General features: G+C 40.0%; 1 protein-coding gene across 1 annotated transcript; it reads left to right on the forward strand.

Moving 5' to 3' along the window:
- Nucleotides 1-818: 818 nt before the first annotated feature.
- CCNJ (cyclin J) lies at nucleotides 819-14,707 on the forward strand. The gene is made up of 6 exons (XM_039340940.1): nucleotides 819-1,094; nucleotides 1,715-1,823; nucleotides 7,284-7,494; nucleotides 9,413-9,712; nucleotides 9,823-9,982; nucleotides 11,939-14,707. Exons 2-6 carry the CDS (start codon nucleotides 1,755-1,757, stop codon nucleotides 12,333-12,335), a joined length of 1,137 nt encoding a protein of 378 aa, XP_039196874.1. The 5' UTR covers nucleotides 819-1,094; nucleotides 1,715-1,754; the 3' UTR covers nucleotides 12,336-14,707.
- Nucleotides 14,708-17,044: the final 2,337 nt, after the last annotated feature.

Below are 17,044 nucleotides of genomic sequence, written 5' to 3' on the forward strand. Positions count from 1 at the left end.
CTACTGGTAGTAGCAGTAGTTACCTCTAAAGGACAGTTACCTTTAGAGTAAAGCCCATTAAGACAGATTTTGTAATCTTCAGAAAATTACGCTATAGGCACAGAATTATCCTATAGCAGAGACAGATAGATGCTTATCTACAGGGGAAAGTTCCATTTCATTCAAAACTGGATTTACTCTCAATAGATATGCATCAAATTGAAACCCAATTATCCTTATTGCACTACAGAGTCTTTAAAAACAGTTATTAGGCAATGCACCCTGCTTTACGTCTGTAATTAAATACCGCAAAATAAACATGCCTTGCACAGTTTATGTCTAGAGAGCAACTCTGTCAAACAATGCAAGTGAAAGATTAAAATGAAGATTAGAATGAAGCACATCTGGGGGAGAAAAATTATCATGACATTTCTGGCGAGCGATCTCTCCGAATATTTAACCATCCACACGATTCCCCTGTCTCTCGGATTCCCCTTCCCTGTCTCTTTCTTACACGAGCTTTACTTTAGAAACTTTCCCAAACTTTTAAGGCGCTCCCGATACGATAACTTGCTCAAAAGGCATTCGCCTGCCTACCCGGCCAACTCAGAGGCTACAAAAGCGTACCGCGTCCTTGTCATATTTTTTTAAAGGCAGCCACCTTTCGCAATACACACCTAAGCCCATTTGCACAAAACCTGACCACGTGACGCCCCATCCGCCGTCCGTGTGTATCTTTTAATAAGTCTGAGCGGCTACGGCAATTCAATTGGCCCAAAACTTCCTCGCATGTAGCAAGAGGGGTAAACGAAGCGGCGGAGGGCCTGTGGATACTGTGTGCTGATTGGACAGCACCGTCTGAGTGGAGTTGTAAGGCGAAAGGGGATTGGTGGAGGCGCGGCCGCATGTGTTTGGCTCCCCGTCTTTGTATATACAGACTCGCTTGCCGAGCTCTTTAACAATGGGCGAAAGGGGCTGCTCCACCGGACGGGGCTGGTAGCGCCAAAGGTCCCGGGGGACGCCGCGGCTGCTTTTAACCGACATGTCCGGGGAGATGCTGGAGGTGCTTCTCCCTTCCTGGCCGCTGTAGAGCAGAAGCGGAGCTGCGAACTTCGGTAATCTCGACGACGGCCGGCACGGCGTTGGGAGAAGAGGGAGAAGCGTCCGTCCGGGGCAGCCCAGGCGGGGGAAGCGGGTCTTTCCCTTTGTTGTGGCGGCGTCGCTCTGTCCGGCGCTCCCACCTCCAGCTGGAGAAGTTGGAAGTTGTTGCGGGACAGACGGAGGGCGGCGCGGCTTCGCTTGGCTGTCGCGGCTGCGTTCCTTGGGCGAGTCGGTCTGGGTACCCTTGTCAAGAGTCGCCCCCTCCTCGCCAGTGGCCCGGCTGCCCCACTTGGGAAGATCCCTTGGACTCTGAATCAGCCGGTCTCCTGCTGTCCCCGGTGATCGGGGCCGCGTTCCCGGCCTGCGCCCCCGGCCGGTCTGCTTCCCGCTGCCGCCTCTTGGAGCTGAGAGGAGTGGAATCAGCTGGGCACCCCCCCCCCCGGCTGGCCTCCTCCCGCCTTCCCTCGAGGGGGGAAGGTCTGGGACTCCGGCCGGGTCGGGCGGAGTTCCTGCTGGCGGCTAACTGCGGGGCGCCCGTCCCGGCCGCTTGCCTGGGAGTTGGGGAAGCAGCATTCAGCGGGCGATGAGCTGCTGTTCAGAACCGGCGCGGCTTCACTTTTTTTCCCCCCCGCAGGCTCCTCCGCTCTGATCCCTGGCCGCCTCATTCCCACCCCATGGAGCTGGAGGGGCAGTGGTGGAAAGGACAGCTGGCTGCCGACATCCACCAAGCTCTTCGGTATAAGGTAAGTCGGCCGGATCGCCCTGCGCCCTCGCTTCGACGTCCGACCCCGATCCTTGGAGTTCGCGGCCGGGCGGAAGAGGCAGATCGGGCGCCCGGGCTCAAGTTTTGCCTTAGGGATGCGCTCGCTGCCTTCCCACTCCGAAGCCAAGAAGGTTTGGGTCTGTGGTCTTGATCAGCTGTGGAAAGAAAGGCCTGCTCTCTGGCCTTTCTAGCCTTCCCTCTTGAAGTTCTTCTGTTCCCCCTCTCTTCTGAGTTATATAATTAGTCTTTGCACTCACAGTTGGGGGAACTGAGGCAGAAGCTCTAGATTCCAGTCATTATTCTTCCTGTACTACTTGCTTCTGGAGCTTCTTTCAGGCCCTGGAAGTGATGCTACTGAAACTTCCTAGGACTTCGGGGCATTGTGATTGCTTGTGGGTTTCAGTCAGGAGAAAACTGGCTGTGATCCTGTAGCATTTGTAGGATCTGGCTAGACAATGCCCTGAAGCTAATAGATCTTCTCAGTCAGCAGCCAAACCTACTGATTTTCAACCACAGGAGATATGTAGTTTTGTTGGTGCCAATTTCCTTCCTCTCCTCTAACCCAGTCCTGCTCCCTGCCCTAAAGTGCAGATACAGAGATTGGTGGGAGCATTGTTCCTTTATGAGAAGAACAGTTAGCAGATTCTGCTTTGGGCCTACTAAAGTTTTACTTTTTGGTGAGGACCAAAGTAAAGAACCCATTCTGCTCAGGGGGTTTGTTCAGAGTGGCATAATCAAATGAAATGGTCCTCCCAAGTTGCAGGATGCTTGTGGACAGAAGTCAGATGGCATGTAAATTTAATAAGTTATTATTGCATCTCCTTTTCCAAAACCTGTGGAAGAAAAAGAAAAGGGATACGTCAGATTTTAAAAGTTCATTCAGGCTCTTTTGCTCTCACTCAATTTTTTTTTCTACTCTGAGGGCTGTCAAAAAGTAACCTTAATCACTGAGTAACCCATCTAGGTGTTTGTGAGAGAAAGTAGCTTATTTCCAAATCGCGCTGTGTCTCCTATTTGTCTATTGCAAATGCTTCTCTGCCACTTCAGTCACATGACTCTAAGTGGCTTACAGCATTATGCAGAATGCATTACAATAAATCAACATTTATCAGAAGCTGTCATAATACTGCCAATGCAAATTCATGATACTTATAATAATACCAGCACCATTAAAACCACAACCTAGCCTAAACACATTTCTTCTTTATTTGAAACATTTCGTCAGGCTGGAAAAACTTCTAGTCACTATTCCTGAAGTTTTCCTAGGTTGACTGACAGCCCCAGATTGGGTTGCTGAACATAGTTTCCTGGGGCCATGGCTTAGCAACCTAAAAAATGATGACAATGTAATAGATGCTGGGTTACAGGAACAACTGTTAGAGAACAGTTGAAGGGACTTCAGCAGCTGAATGCTACTGATTGCTAAGATTTGCATCTTAGTTGGAAACTGCTGCTCTTATTTGGGTCTCTCCCTCTAGGAGAGGCCAGGGGGGTCAAGCTGCCAGCCTGTGGGCCCGTTCCATCATGCGAAGGCCATGCTCACCCCAGCTCTAGCAATGCAAAAAAAGTTGCAATACATCAGAATAGGTCACATGATGTGGCGAGTTTGACACCCATGCTGTAGGCAGACTGCAGTGAACATGCAGAGTTGGATTCAGAAGATCAGCTGAAATAACATTTATTGCTCTGCAGATGTCTGTAACAATGCTCAGGTTTACCCAGCACTGAGACATCTATGGAAGTTTTACATACTTTTTTCCCTTTAGGAAATACTAGGCTCAGGAGCAGACACTGCATCAAGTTACTATAGTTTGTGTCTTTCTGCACTGCATTGATCCAGTTAATTAGGTTTTATTCAATGAACCATGATCAAGTAAAGTGATTAACAGCAATTTGTTTATCAGGCCTGGGTGCAGTCATTTTTGTCTTGTCTTATAAATGTTTGATTATCAGTTTCTGAAGAGCTCTTGAGTTTGTTTGTTTTTTAAAAGGCTCCTGGTGGATATTCACCAGCTGCAGCTTCTTGTCATTATACTGTAATGATAAAGCTGCATTAGTTAGGTTCTTACTTTTAACATAAATCTTTTTAGAGCAAGCATGGAATGGGTATAATGTACTGATTCAATTCTGTTACTGATGTAAATACTTAAGACTTTGTTAATTCTTTGAAATGTGGTTGTCTCTAATCATTAATATGCTACAGTAATCATCTCTCTAGTATAAAAAGACTTTTCATCCATGTGTGATTTTAGTTCCCATTGAGGAGAGAAACATATCTAGTTTTCTCCTTGATTATAAGCTTGTTTAACCCAGAATGAAATCTTCCCAAACTCAGAGGAAGAAAATTGTCAGTAAACCTAAACCTGTAATCTTTAATCTTTAACCTCTTTATAATCTTTTTATTGAAGATCATATTTTCAGAATCCATGATTTTAGTGCTAAGTTATAACACGTTTTTTATTTGGTGATGTTTAATATGTTAGCTTGGAAATTGTGGTTTATAAATCACGATTTGTGGCTTAACATGCAGAGACATATTTATCCCAAAAGCCATGATTTATAAAATCATGATTTAATTTACTGTATGAAGGCAGTTAATAAAAAAGCTAATATTTCTCTTTTAGACCATTCCACCTCCTTGATGGTGTTTGTATCACAAACCTAACTACTCACCATGTTGTGCAAACCCAGTCCATGTAGTGGCTTTAAGGTTCAATAGGATAGATTATCAAGTTAATTCCCTTACCAATCAAATCATTATACAGAAATAGACAATGTAAATACCAGTCCTGTTTAAATTAAGCCAATGTATATTCCTGGAATTTTTAGAAAACGTTGTTTGATCTGTTCATAAGATTTATTTTTCTGCTTTCCCATCAGTTGGAAGGTTTGGTTGATCTCGCCATACCTCAATCAGATGCCTCTAAGTAACTTAATGTACAACTCTGACATGAGAAATTTAGTTCCACCATTGTATATTGTTCTTTGTTAAATTGATAGGATTATTTGATCAGGTAGAAAGTTCTGATTTCTTTATTTATTGAATTATCTTTTGTTTATTTTCTTATCTCATGTTTTTTTTCCTTCGGATCCATGACACTGGTTGACCATTTTGAATCAGTCAGCAGAGCAGTTATTTATTTCAGTTGATTGAATAAACTGTGGCTGTTCCTGAGGTTCATATAAAATATTAAGCCATGTGATTTGCAAACTACAATGGATGGGTTTTGGTACAAGGATGACTAACAAATCCAAAAGCTGGGCTTGTTTTTCAAATGAATGTTGCCTGAGCCATGAAAGCTTTTAGCTTGATGGCCACAAGCGCATATCAGGTGATTTGCAATGAAGTGGAGTTACAAGAGGTTTTCATTAAGCTTCTTTTATGAATTGTACCAGGAAATGTTAGAAGAGAATATTTGTAGCTCAGGGTTGAACTGTGGGGTCCTTGGTACATTGATGGTGTTACCTAGTTTGGTAAAGAAATGTCTGCAAAAAACAAACAAACTCAGAAAGCACCAAGGAAACCACAATGTAATCCTCCTTTTGCAACTCTACCTTGTTTGTTCAGCATTTTTTCTGTCCTCATAGAAGAACAACAAAAATAAAAGAGACAAAATAGCTCAATAATATCTTATAGATTACCTCAGCAGCTAAATATACAGAAGTACCCAGAACCTTCCTTTGGCTTATTGCGATTGATTGTAGCAATACCCAGTGTCCATCTTGAGTCTTTCTAGATTAATGATCCACTGACATGTGATGCCTGATGGCATTGGTTATTGGTAGTTCCAAAATACTTCCAGTCTAACAGATGTAGATGCCTCTAAAGTATGAATTGCCTTCAAGTCAAGCAACATTCAGAGAAGGTTCACTGTTTCAATTACTGCTACTGTAATTCATGTTAAACTGCTCCATCCAGTTTTACCAACTGTAAAGTGGAACTTAAGTATGTGACTTTTTCCATTGCAGAGAAATAGTATGAATAAATATAATAGCCGAAAGGCCCTAACAATGTAGAATAGACTAAAACAATCTACCCCTTTCTATCTCTAATAAATTGCTTATGTTCTGGAACTATTAATAGAAGACGTAAGTTGTCTTATACCCAAGTAACACAGTAAAGAATAAAACTGAACTTTAAAGTCGTTTGTAATAGTGATGAAGGAGAAATCAGGCAATGTTCACTATGATTAATTTTACTAATATTGATGTGTTACATTAAGCTGCAGTGTGATTTCTTTGATGTTGAGTTAGTGAGATGGTGAGCTCAGCTATTGTAATTTTTAAATAGATTTCTTGTTAGCATTCTGTGTGGATCTGATCGTTGTAATAGTATGACCTGGTGCAATGGCAGGCTGGGAAATCCTGGGAGTTGAAGACCACACATCTTAAAGTTGTTATAGCAGTCTTTTGTTTCCTGTTAGCTCTAATTGGCTTTCAGGAGTGGAATTGCTGGCTGTGGAATTCTGGGAGTTGAAGTCCACATGCCTTAAAATTGTCAAGGTTGAGAAACACTGCTTTAAAGAATTTGCTGGAATTCTTTTGAGAATATTTTTTTTTAAAAGATGGAAAATCTGTTTGTCAGCGGCGCCCCCTGGGGGGAAAAATGGCGGATCGCGTTGTTTCGTGACCCCCGTAAAATGATCGATCGACCCCAAATGGGGTTGCGACCCATAGGTTGAGAACCGCTGGGTTAGAATGTCTTGGTTTGGGTCATATAAAATGATTCAATGCAGTTTTACATTTCAACATTTTGCTGTAGCTCGCTGGGGAACGGAGATATGTAACTATGATTACTCTGTACTCAGTGTGTCCATCCCCTTCTCTCCCCCAAGATGGAAGTGTTGGTGCTGACAACAACCATTTCAGTTATGCCTGTGTGATAATAGCAATAGTTAGGGGAAACTCAACCCTGAGCAACAATAACAATGCCCGAAGATGAGTGCTAAAATTCTTAATCTCCTTGCAATTTTGTTCAAGTGTTGTGTTAATTTAATATCTGTGATGCACCTGTGGTTCGTAAGATTAAAGAAGGAACTGCAGTGCAAATTCTGGGAATGTGAACTCTACAACTCTTTGGTTCTTTTTAAAATATGAGGGAGATTAAACAATGATCCTAGGGAACCTGAATTCCAAAATGATCTTAATTACGTTAAGCCTGTCCATTGGTTATGCTGAGTGCTGTGAACATTTTTATAGTATACTTGCTCAATATATTGTGTGGGTTTTGACATGGTTTTATATGTTTTGTTTCTCTGTTTTTGTATTGTGCTTCTTCTTTTCAAGTGTTTAATGAATGTGAGCCACCCTAGTGTCACTTACGTAAGATGGGCAACTATGCAAATTGATGAACGAAAGGGATGTAATTTGGATGTAATTATTCTCAGTGCAAGTTTCTATACAGCAGTGGCTGTTTTAAACACTGTTATTCTCTACTTAGGAGCTGAAGCTACCGTGTTATAAAGGCCAGTCTCCCCAGTTAAATCTGAGAAGGTATTTTGCAGACTTGATTGCCATTGTGAGCAACCGATTCCGACTCTGTCCTGCTGCCCGGCATCTTGCTGTTTACCTGTTGGACCTCTTTATGGACCGTTATGACATCTCCATTCAACAGCTGCACATGGTTGCTCTTTCCTGCTTGCTTTTAGCAAGTAAGTTCAAAGCAAGAGTTCAACAGATAGAAATTGCTTACCCAGACTAGAAATCAAATAGTTGAATTCCAAAAACGGTTGGGAATTCAATATTAAACCAGCCATCCTGAAACCCATCATGGATTGCAGAAACCCAACTTTTTTATTTGCTAAGCTGCAGTGGTTTCCTGAAAAAGAAATGGATTCTATAATTTTAGGGGCAAAATTTGCACAGCCTGTGTTACAACAAACTTTAATTTGTTCTTTTGAAAACAAAATGTGATGCTGCCCGAACTCGGAATTTCTTTCACACATGAATGGTATTTTCTATTCTTCTGATCCGTTACAACAACCTTATTTTGTAATGGCTATTATATCCCCGATTTGATCAATTTAAAGGGTTCGTTTCTCAAATTCACCAAAAGGTACAGGATATTGAAGGATTGGAGAGAATGTTAAAAAAAAAAAAAAGCTAAGCTAAGGTTGCAAAACATGCATCTCATGAGTTACATTCCACCATCTCTTTTGTGCCCTCAAAATCATTGGCGTTAAAAATAAAGGGCACTGTGTATTTTTGTGTCCCAGAGGTTTAAGGACTAATAAAATTCAGGTGCCCATTTTAGCTCTTAAAACTCCTGGCCGTCCCCCTCTCAAAAAAATGGGCCCAGCCATCGGCCACTTTTGGAATGTGGTCCTAGATACCACAGAAAAGTGGATCGACCTGGAAAGTGATGGAAATTGCATCTGCTTTAACAGGTTTGTACTTGGCTTTGTTTTGACTTAACTCAGTTTATTGTGCTTTACAGATCATGCCCTGCAGCTTAGCTTTATGTATGAACTCAGCCAGTTGTGGGTAGTCAACAAACCAAGATTAATTAAGCCGTGTCTTGGCTTGATAGGTGGATCCGGTTAATTAGCACCGTTCCAGTGTTGTTCTTAACATTCTGCATCTGTTTTTGAATCACCATCTGTAGGCCAAACTGCCTGTGTCAAACACTGGGCTGATTGATTTCACAATAAGTCCAGTGGCCCTTGTGAACAGTTGAAGTTCTCAGAAAGTCACACTTGTCCCAAATAACAGAATACATCTGAAAAATCTGTTGTTTTAGGCTTGAAAATATGGAGATCAAAAAATTTTTTTGCAATGTATCATTTAGCCTAAGTAAAAAAGGGGGGGGATTGCTTCCCACGTAATGAGCAGCTCTGACAAACAGAATCCAGTCATTTAAAGTTTCCTGCTGCCAAACCTTGAATGGAGAAAATGATTTGAAATGTGGCTGCCAGTCTGGCATCATAGATCTGTCATTAGAGATGATAAGAAAGTAATAGAGAGAAATGAACCCAGCTGTGCAATAGTGTACTTTTTACCAAAAGCAATGACTTTTAAAGCTATGCTGGCTGAGGAATTCTGGGAGCTGAAGTCCACAAGTCTAAAAGTTGTCAAGATTGCAGACCCCTGCTTTAAACAACTAATTCCAGGTAGTTGTTGACTTCCTACCACACAACTGGGACCAGAATTTCCATTGCTAAAGAAAGGGTTGTCGAGTCAGTCATGCCCAATTTTATGACCGTTTTTTTGTTAAGCAGATCTGCCTTTTCCCATTAACCTGGCTTGTTTAAAGCTGGCTGGGAAAGGTCGTAAATGGCAATCACGTGACCCTGAGACACAGCAATGGTTGTAAATACACGCCAGGGGTCCAAATTTCAATCCTCTGACTGTAGGGATGCCACAGTGGTTGTTTAGTACGAGGAGCAGCTATAAATCATTTTTTTCAGGACCATTGTAATTTTGCAGCGGTCGCTAAACAAATGGTTGTGAGTTGAAGGCTATCTATATTTGTCTTGTTAGAAAGACAAATCGCAGCATGCAGAAATTATTATTTTTTTTTAATAGTTTAATTGCGTTCTAATGATGTTTTACCCCTTTCATGTCCGTCAGGTAAATTTGAAGAAAAGGAAGACAGTGTGCCTAAGCTTGAACAGCTGAACAGCTTGGGGTGCATGAGTAACATGAGCCTGGTCCTAACTAAGCAGAATTTGCTGCACATGGAGCTGCTCTTGTTAGAAACTTTCCAGTGGAACCTCTGCCTGCCCACAGCTGCTCACTTCATAGATTACTATCTCTCGATCGCCGTTCACGAATCGGACCTCCATGACGGGTGGCCGATGGTTTGCTTGGAAAAGACCAAACTGTACATGGCTAAATATGCCGACTACTTTCTGGAAGTATCCCTGCAAGGTGCTTTTTTTTTTTAATGATTTTGTTCAAACTCTTCCCCATGGTTACTTAGCTGCAGGGTTTGTGTGTGGCCGTGTGTGACGTAACCCTAATACTCTGTCTCTCTCCAGATCATGCATTTTTAAATTATGCCCCTTCGTTAGTGGCTGCTGCATGTGTGGCTTCCTCCAGGATTATCTTGCGTCTTTCTCCAACATGGCCAGTCCGACTACATCGTCTGACAGCATATTCCTGGGATTTTCTATTGCCTTGTATTGAACGACTATTGGTGTAAGTGTTTGGAATGGTTTTTCTCACTTAATAGGGCAGTACAAGTAGTCCTTGGTTTACAACCATTTGTTTAGTTACCATTCAAAGTTAAAAAGGGACTTGTGCCCATTTTTTAATACTTAAAACCGTTGCAGCATCCCCGTGGTCACATGATCTAAATTAGGATGGTTGGCACAACTGGCATGTAGTTATGACGGTTGCAGTGTCCTGGGGTCACGTGATCCCCTTTTGTGACCTCCTGAGAAGCAAAGCCAATGGGGAAGCCAGATTCACTTAACACCTGTGTTACTAATTTAACAACTGCAGCAATTCACATAACTGTGGCAAGGAAGACATGAAATGGGACATAAATATCTTGCTTGGCCATGGAAATTTTGGGCTTAATTGTAGTTGTAGTTGTAAGTTGAGGACTACCTGTAGTTGCTTCCAATGAAGTGCAATCTGAGGGCTGCGAGTAAGGTTTTAGGTGCAAGAATTGCTATTGAGTTTCCAAGTTGGAAAGCTGAGGATGATGACAAGCTCCCAACACTGTTGCATTTCAGTCTTGAATGCATTCTTAACGCCTACATCTGCCAGTTACGACACATTTCTCTAATTTCCCCTCTCTTTTGTTCAGGGATTTCTGCAGGTATGCAAAAGGAGATCAAGAGAGCAGGCCCAACTGGACAATGATCCGTAAAAAATTGGCAGAGCTACAATCAGAGTGTTGGGTCTGCCATTTTAGCTTTAAAAAAAAAAAACATACCCTGCAGACACTACTGCTTTAATCCCAAACAAAATCAAATTCTTGCATAAAATAAGTACCCATAAGAAAGTTATTATTTCTTTTAACATATCACAATTATCTCTTACACATAGGGACGAAAATAAAAGGTGCTGTTGAAAACAAAGGAGTGGGCAGGAGGTTCAGATGCCTGCCTGAGCTGATAACTGGCAAGAATTGAAGCCTTTGAAGATCAGTTCTTACTTAGGAATAACTGTTTACCTAATAGGTTTAACAGATTTGTAGGATCTAAACAATCCTTCCTTCTTTTGCCTTTGGGGTTGTATTATTTCTTTTCCTGGTTTCAGTGTTTTCCAACCATAACCATTTTAAGATGTCTGAATTTCAACTCCCATAATACCCCAACCAGCAAATAGTGGTGTATATGTTTTTTTCTAAGAGTGGAGTGGAGAGGAGTGGAGTGTATGTTTTTTCTAAGAATGGAGTGGAGAGTGGAGAGGAGTAGAGTAGAGTAGAGTAAACTTTGGAGGTCTTCTAGTCCAATGCCCTGCTCAAGCAGGAGACTCTATACCATTTCAGACAAATGGTTGTTCAGCCTCTTCTTAAAAGCCTCCAGTGATGGAACACCCACAACTTCTGAATGCAAGCCGTTCCACTGTTTAATTGTTCTCACTGTTAGTAAGTTTCTCCTTAATTCTAGATTGCTTCTCTCCTCAATCAGTTTTCATTCATTGTTTTTGTCTTGTCTTACGGTGCTTTGGTGAATAACGTGACTCCCTCTTCTTTGTGGCAGTCACTCAAATACTGGAATACTGCTATCTTGTCCCCCCTAGTCCTTCTTTTCTGTAGACTAGCCATACCCAAGTTCTGCAACCGTTCTTCATATGTTTTAGTCTCCAGGCCTTTAATCGTCTTCGTTGTTTTACCCTGCACTTTTTCCAAAGTCTCAACAACTTTTTTGTAACGTGGTGACCAAAACTGGATGCAGTATTCCAGGTGTGGTCTTACTAAGGTTTTATAAAGGTTTTATCTCTTGAAATAAATAAGTAGGAAATAAGGTTTTATTTCTTGTAGCAGAAATGCTTACATTGAATCAAGAAGAACTATTGGCCCATTCCCATCAAGCATGTATGAAAAAAATAATCCTCTCCTTGTACATGGGCTTAGATGAACTGTAGATTTCAGTCAATGTAGTCAAACAGAAAATAATCCTTTTAATTTTAATATTCTAGGGCCCATGATAATGACGTAAAAGAAGCCAACAAGCAAAAAGGACAACATAGCTCTCAACCAGCCCATAACACTTTATTTCAAACAACCAGTCAACCCACACAGCAGCACATATCCCATTATATTCAAGCTCATCAGACTCCTCTACCGTATCTTCAAACAGCACCGCAACAAAACTGTGAGCCGATTATGTCAAGCAGCAGTCATACCTCAACCTACCCGATGCAGACTTGCCCAGCTGGTTTACAAGGTGGTGTTCAGGCTCAAAGTCATATACAGACTTCTGGAATGTCACTAGCAGTCCCTATAGAGGTGAAGCCATGTTTAAATGTCTCTTATAATCGAACCTATCAGATTGCTGGACGTTACCCTTGTATTACTCCATGCTTTGAGAGGTGACGACTACAGCAGAACTCTCTGTGTGACCAGTGTTAAATAAATAATAGAGGGCAATTTTGGGTCCTTCTGAAACCTGGGAAATGGCTGAAAGAGAACACCCATTTTTTCCTCTCAAAGGTAGCTCAGTTGCAGAAACTGCAAGTACAAGAACTTGCAGAATAATGGAGAAAGATGGAAAAAAATATTTCTGCGACACTGTAGTTCTACATGCTGAACTTAAAACATATCCTTAAAAGCGTGTTGAGAGATACCTGTCCTGACTGCAGGTTTTGTCTTCCTGAAAAGACGAAAGGTTACACGTGACGTTGGCGACACTGCTGCTTCTACTTAGCTCCAGGCAGTATTGAATAAGATACTGAACCATGAAAGTCCACTAAGTGCCATTGCTTTCCAGAAGATGGAAAGGCAAGTGGGAGAAGAGGCCCTTTTTACCTAATGAGCACCTCAGTTCTTTGACATGCCCATGGATGAGAACTTGTATTTTAGTGGCCTTGGATTAATGTTCTCCAATCTTCCACTTCAAATATTCTCCATTGAAGCTTTGTAGAGATAAATTATCATACCAACTCAGGGAATAATCAAAAGTTACTGTGATACAGGACAGATATCATTTAAATGGTTACCTCGGGTTCAGTTCCTCAGGGTAATTGTAGTAGTAAATGCCAAAGGGAGTTGAGATGCTCATCCAAGTACTCCCTTCACCTAAATGTGCTTTGCAATGAGACAGAAAAAAATAGGCATGTTGTATTTAAATGAAGCCAGTACTATACCATAAACAATGGAGTATTGTTTGCAATTTGCTCTACTTTATCCAACCAACTATTTGTGTCCAAAAAGTTTTGTTTTTCTTTTTTCATTGTATTGATTTCTGGCTTCAAGGTACAATTGAAATGCTTACAAGAAATAAAGCCTTATTTATGATGGCCAGAGAGCAGAATGAGAAATGGAAGACTCTTAAGCACAACTGTATTTCTAAATTTCTATTTCTTTGGCCACATCAGCTGCAATTCAGATATTTTTATAATGTGAGCTAAGCAGTCACGATAAGGGTACTATATATGACCATCAGAGGTCTTTTAAGTTCTTAGATTCTATCCTTATCCAAACCAGAATTATTTGAGTAAATAGGCAGTAAAGAAGTTTGAGAATCTTCTTGTTAGCATTCAAGATTAAGGAATGAAGAATTTGCTACTTTTGTATCCAGTGGCATGTGATCCAAATTTTTAGAGATGACTGAGAATGGAGGTGATAAATGGATGGAGTACCTGAAGATAGACATTAATAATACACGCCTTCCCTAGTGAAAAACAGATCATCCTAAATACTTCTCATTTAAAGGAAAATGGCCTTAAAATGGCTCTCTATGAGCTGACCATGCTATGAGAAAATATTCTTTAATTTGGAGGAGAAGCTATCCTCCGTAGTGGTAATTATTTTATGCCATTATGTGTTTTGTGTGTGTGTGTCCTTATAAAAATGGGGAATTTTGAGGGAAAGAAGTACAGTAAAGCTTTCTGAAAACATATACTGGGGAATACGACTTCTTCCCTAAGCATATTTTATTACTGTGTTTGCATGTCTGAGCAGGGAAAAATTGATTACAGGTAGGTAACAGAATTGAATGTCTGAGGTTATCTTCTTACATCATGTCATTTCTCATGATTTCATTTTATGTGGGGATGAAGGATTGCAAAATACATTAGAAAAGGAATGATACTAATTTCAAATTGCAGTACTGCTCATACAACTCTTTTTTAACTACCTCAGTAATTTGTTGAATGTACAATTTTGTGGAGGTCCATGACTTGAAATAACAGTACATTGTTCCTAAAATTCTTGTGTCCTTCAGTGTCAGTCCTCCATAAATGAAACTGCAGATTAGACATCTAATACATCTGAAAATTATCTTTCAGCATTTACACTCAAAACATTAGTTAATAATTGACACTGGAATTGCGGTGGGAGAGGTAATTTATCTAGTCAAACCAGCAAAACTCACCTAAAACAAATGATCTTATTTAAGGTATTTAAATAATTAGACTTCTTTCTAAAAATGGATCCTCTACAGGTTTCTAGATTTGTGGCTCATTACTTTTTTAATTTATTATTTAGCCTTTTGAGTTTGTTGTTATAGATTAATATTGGCAATAGAATATGCACTGTGCAACATTTCCTATTTTCTTATACGTATTTGGTCAACTTCTATTGAATCGACACACTGCTGAAATTCCTACTGGAGGAATTAAAATGTGTGTCATCAAGAAAGAACTACTCATTTTTTTAAAAATGAGTGCCATGCACTCTTTTAAAAATAAAACTAGTTTTGCGTAACTTGTGTGTGTGCTTTGAATAAAGTTGCATTCATAATGATAGTGATATTGCAATGCATTCCAGGTTTGTTTTCGACTATATAATACAACAGACATGAAAAAAACAGGAAAAGTATTTATTAAAAGTATGAAGTCTTGTACTTCATCACTAACCTTGTCTAGAAAAGACAACAGAGAGAAAGAATGGAAAATTATTACAACTTGAATAATAATGAATCCGTATATACATTCTGCTAGAATATGGAAAAAAATGTTTATTTTAATATATCGGGCAATACTATTTGCACACTTACATGCAAGAAGTCAGAGAAAACCTTTTATTTTTTTTTGAGCAAAGTCCATATCTGGTTGTGCACAGATAACATTACAGAACAGAAAACAGTATGATGCCTCATCTTGAAAAAACAGTTCCTTAGTTGGTGCATTCTACCTTAGAATTTAATTTAATTCTAAGTTAAATCTGCTATAGATAAATGCAAGCACAGAATAGTACATATCTGAAAAGGAATCATTCAAGTATGAAAATTATGTGCTTCATCTTTGCTCCAGCAATTTTCAAGGCACCACTTTAAAAGGATTTGCATAGCTCTGAGAAGTTTGTTTAGTAATGTTGGCATTTGATCATTTGGGGTTAAAAACCTAGGTGCAAGGAAGATATTTTAACCACCAACTATTATTGGCCATCCAATCAAAGGAGTATGCTGCTAACATTTTACAGTTAATGCACCCTACTTGGTGGCCTCCATTTAGGAGTACTGGTTTAAAAACTACATAAATGGTATTTTTAAAATATCTAAATTTGGCAGCGGATTGACTAGAAGACATCCAAGGCACCTTCTAACCCTATATTAAATGTTCCACTTACGTGAACTGAACTGAACTTGCTTCTACATGCTGCTAGATGGCCACATCTGAGTTTGTTACACTTTTTGTCTTTCTGTTTATGAATTGCGTGAATCCCAGCAACCAGGGCTTTTTTTTTATCATAGAACACCTAGAACGGAGTTCCAGCACCTTTTTTGGATGAAACCTTGTAGGGTAGGCAAGGCGGGTTGTATGACGTGTATGAGTTCTGGCACCTTTTTTTTTTTTTTTTTTTACAAAAAAAGCACTGCCAGCAACCATATATGTATGAAAACTCAATACTAAAACTACCTCCAGTCACAAAGGTCCTATTCTCAAGGTATTTGTGTAATGGTTTCAGAAATTTATTTGCTATGATTTATATGACATTCCCTCCTAATTGCCAACCACTAATAATACCAATCTTAAAAGATAGTACAACCCATTACACGGTGGTCTATCTGCCATTTTTTAAAATAGCTGGCTCCTCGAATTGCATAGCTGCTTTAAGGAGATGCAGGCAGGTACTATATTTGAACTTCCATGAACTTCAAAGCAATCTTTTTGGAACTGAATTTGAAATCATAACGTGTAACATCATTGGGTAGTATAAGTAGCTGGTACAGTTTACAATTTCAGAGGAAAAGTACCAAAATATTTGGCTATTAGTTGCATAGAAACCATTACCATTTGTTAGTAATTGCAGAGAAAAGAACATATACCAGACAACCATATCTATAACATCAGTAATTCATACAATAGTTAATATATAAAACACAAAATAAATGTATGACTTATTTATAAAACTTATTGTAATTCTGACTCAGATTATATTTCAGGGGAAGAAGTGTAAAGCAGAGGTGTCAAACTCGCAACTTCACGTGATGTGTTGTGATGTATCGAGACTTTTTCCGTTGCTGGCAATGGGGTGGGCACAGTTTTGCCATGATGCATTTGGCCCCAGCCCGCAGGCCAGCAGTTTGACACCCTGGTGTAAAGCAAAACATTACTAAATAATCCGCAGCTCTCCTTTTGTCAATGCTTTGTTGCTACTGTGAATTTTGTCTAACTTCAATTCCATTAAAAGGTCTTCCTCTCAGTGCTTTCCAACAAGCTGTATTCCCTAATTGTGTGACTGGCCCAACACAATTCTGTGCAAGTAGTATAAATGTAATGTGCTTCAAGATCATGGTCATAATTTTAGTCTCTCTGCAGCTCACAATTATGCGTGTTAAAAGTGCCAAGATGCCCTTTACAAAAAAAAAACAAAACACTTTTCTGCAGTGGCCAGGCATAATTTTCTGGATTGTCAGATAGACAAATTCTTGATTATTTAACAAAAATCAGTCCTGACACATTAACACTAAGAAATAAATCATGCTTTGAATGGGCGGTTCAAGCAGTGTCATGAAGCATTCTTGAAATTCTTAAGAAACTATAATCAAAATACTGTTGGTTGATGAAAAAATTATAGTGACTTCTCAATTTTATATCATTTATAAACTTTTTTGGGAAGGATTCAGAAATGTAGTTTAT

Source organism: Crotalus tigris, unplaced genomic scaffold (assembly GCF_016545835.1).
Source record: "Crotalus tigris isolate CLP2741 ecotype Arizona unplaced genomic scaffold, ASM1654583v1 scf7180000017757.759095, whole genome shotgun sequence".
NCBI classification, from domain to species: domain Eukaryota; kingdom Metazoa; phylum Chordata; class Lepidosauria; order Squamata; family Viperidae; genus Crotalus; species Crotalus tigris.

What these genes read in the sequence shown, in the direction of transcription:
- CCNJ (XM_039340940.1), top strand. Translation starts at nt 1,755, where the DNA reads ATGGAGCTGGAGGGGCAGTGGTGGAAAGGACAGCTGGCTGCCGACATC. An exon ending in TCTGGAAGTATCCCTGCAAG is followed by an intron (nt 9,713 to 9,822) that starts GTGCTTTTTTTT and finishes GTCTCTCTCCAG; the next exon opens with ATCATGCATTTTTAAATTAT. An exon ending in TGTATTGAACGACTATTGGT is followed by an intron (nt 9,983 to 11,938) that starts GTAAGTGTTTGG and finishes TTAATATTCTAG; the next exon opens with GGCCCATGATAATGACGTAA.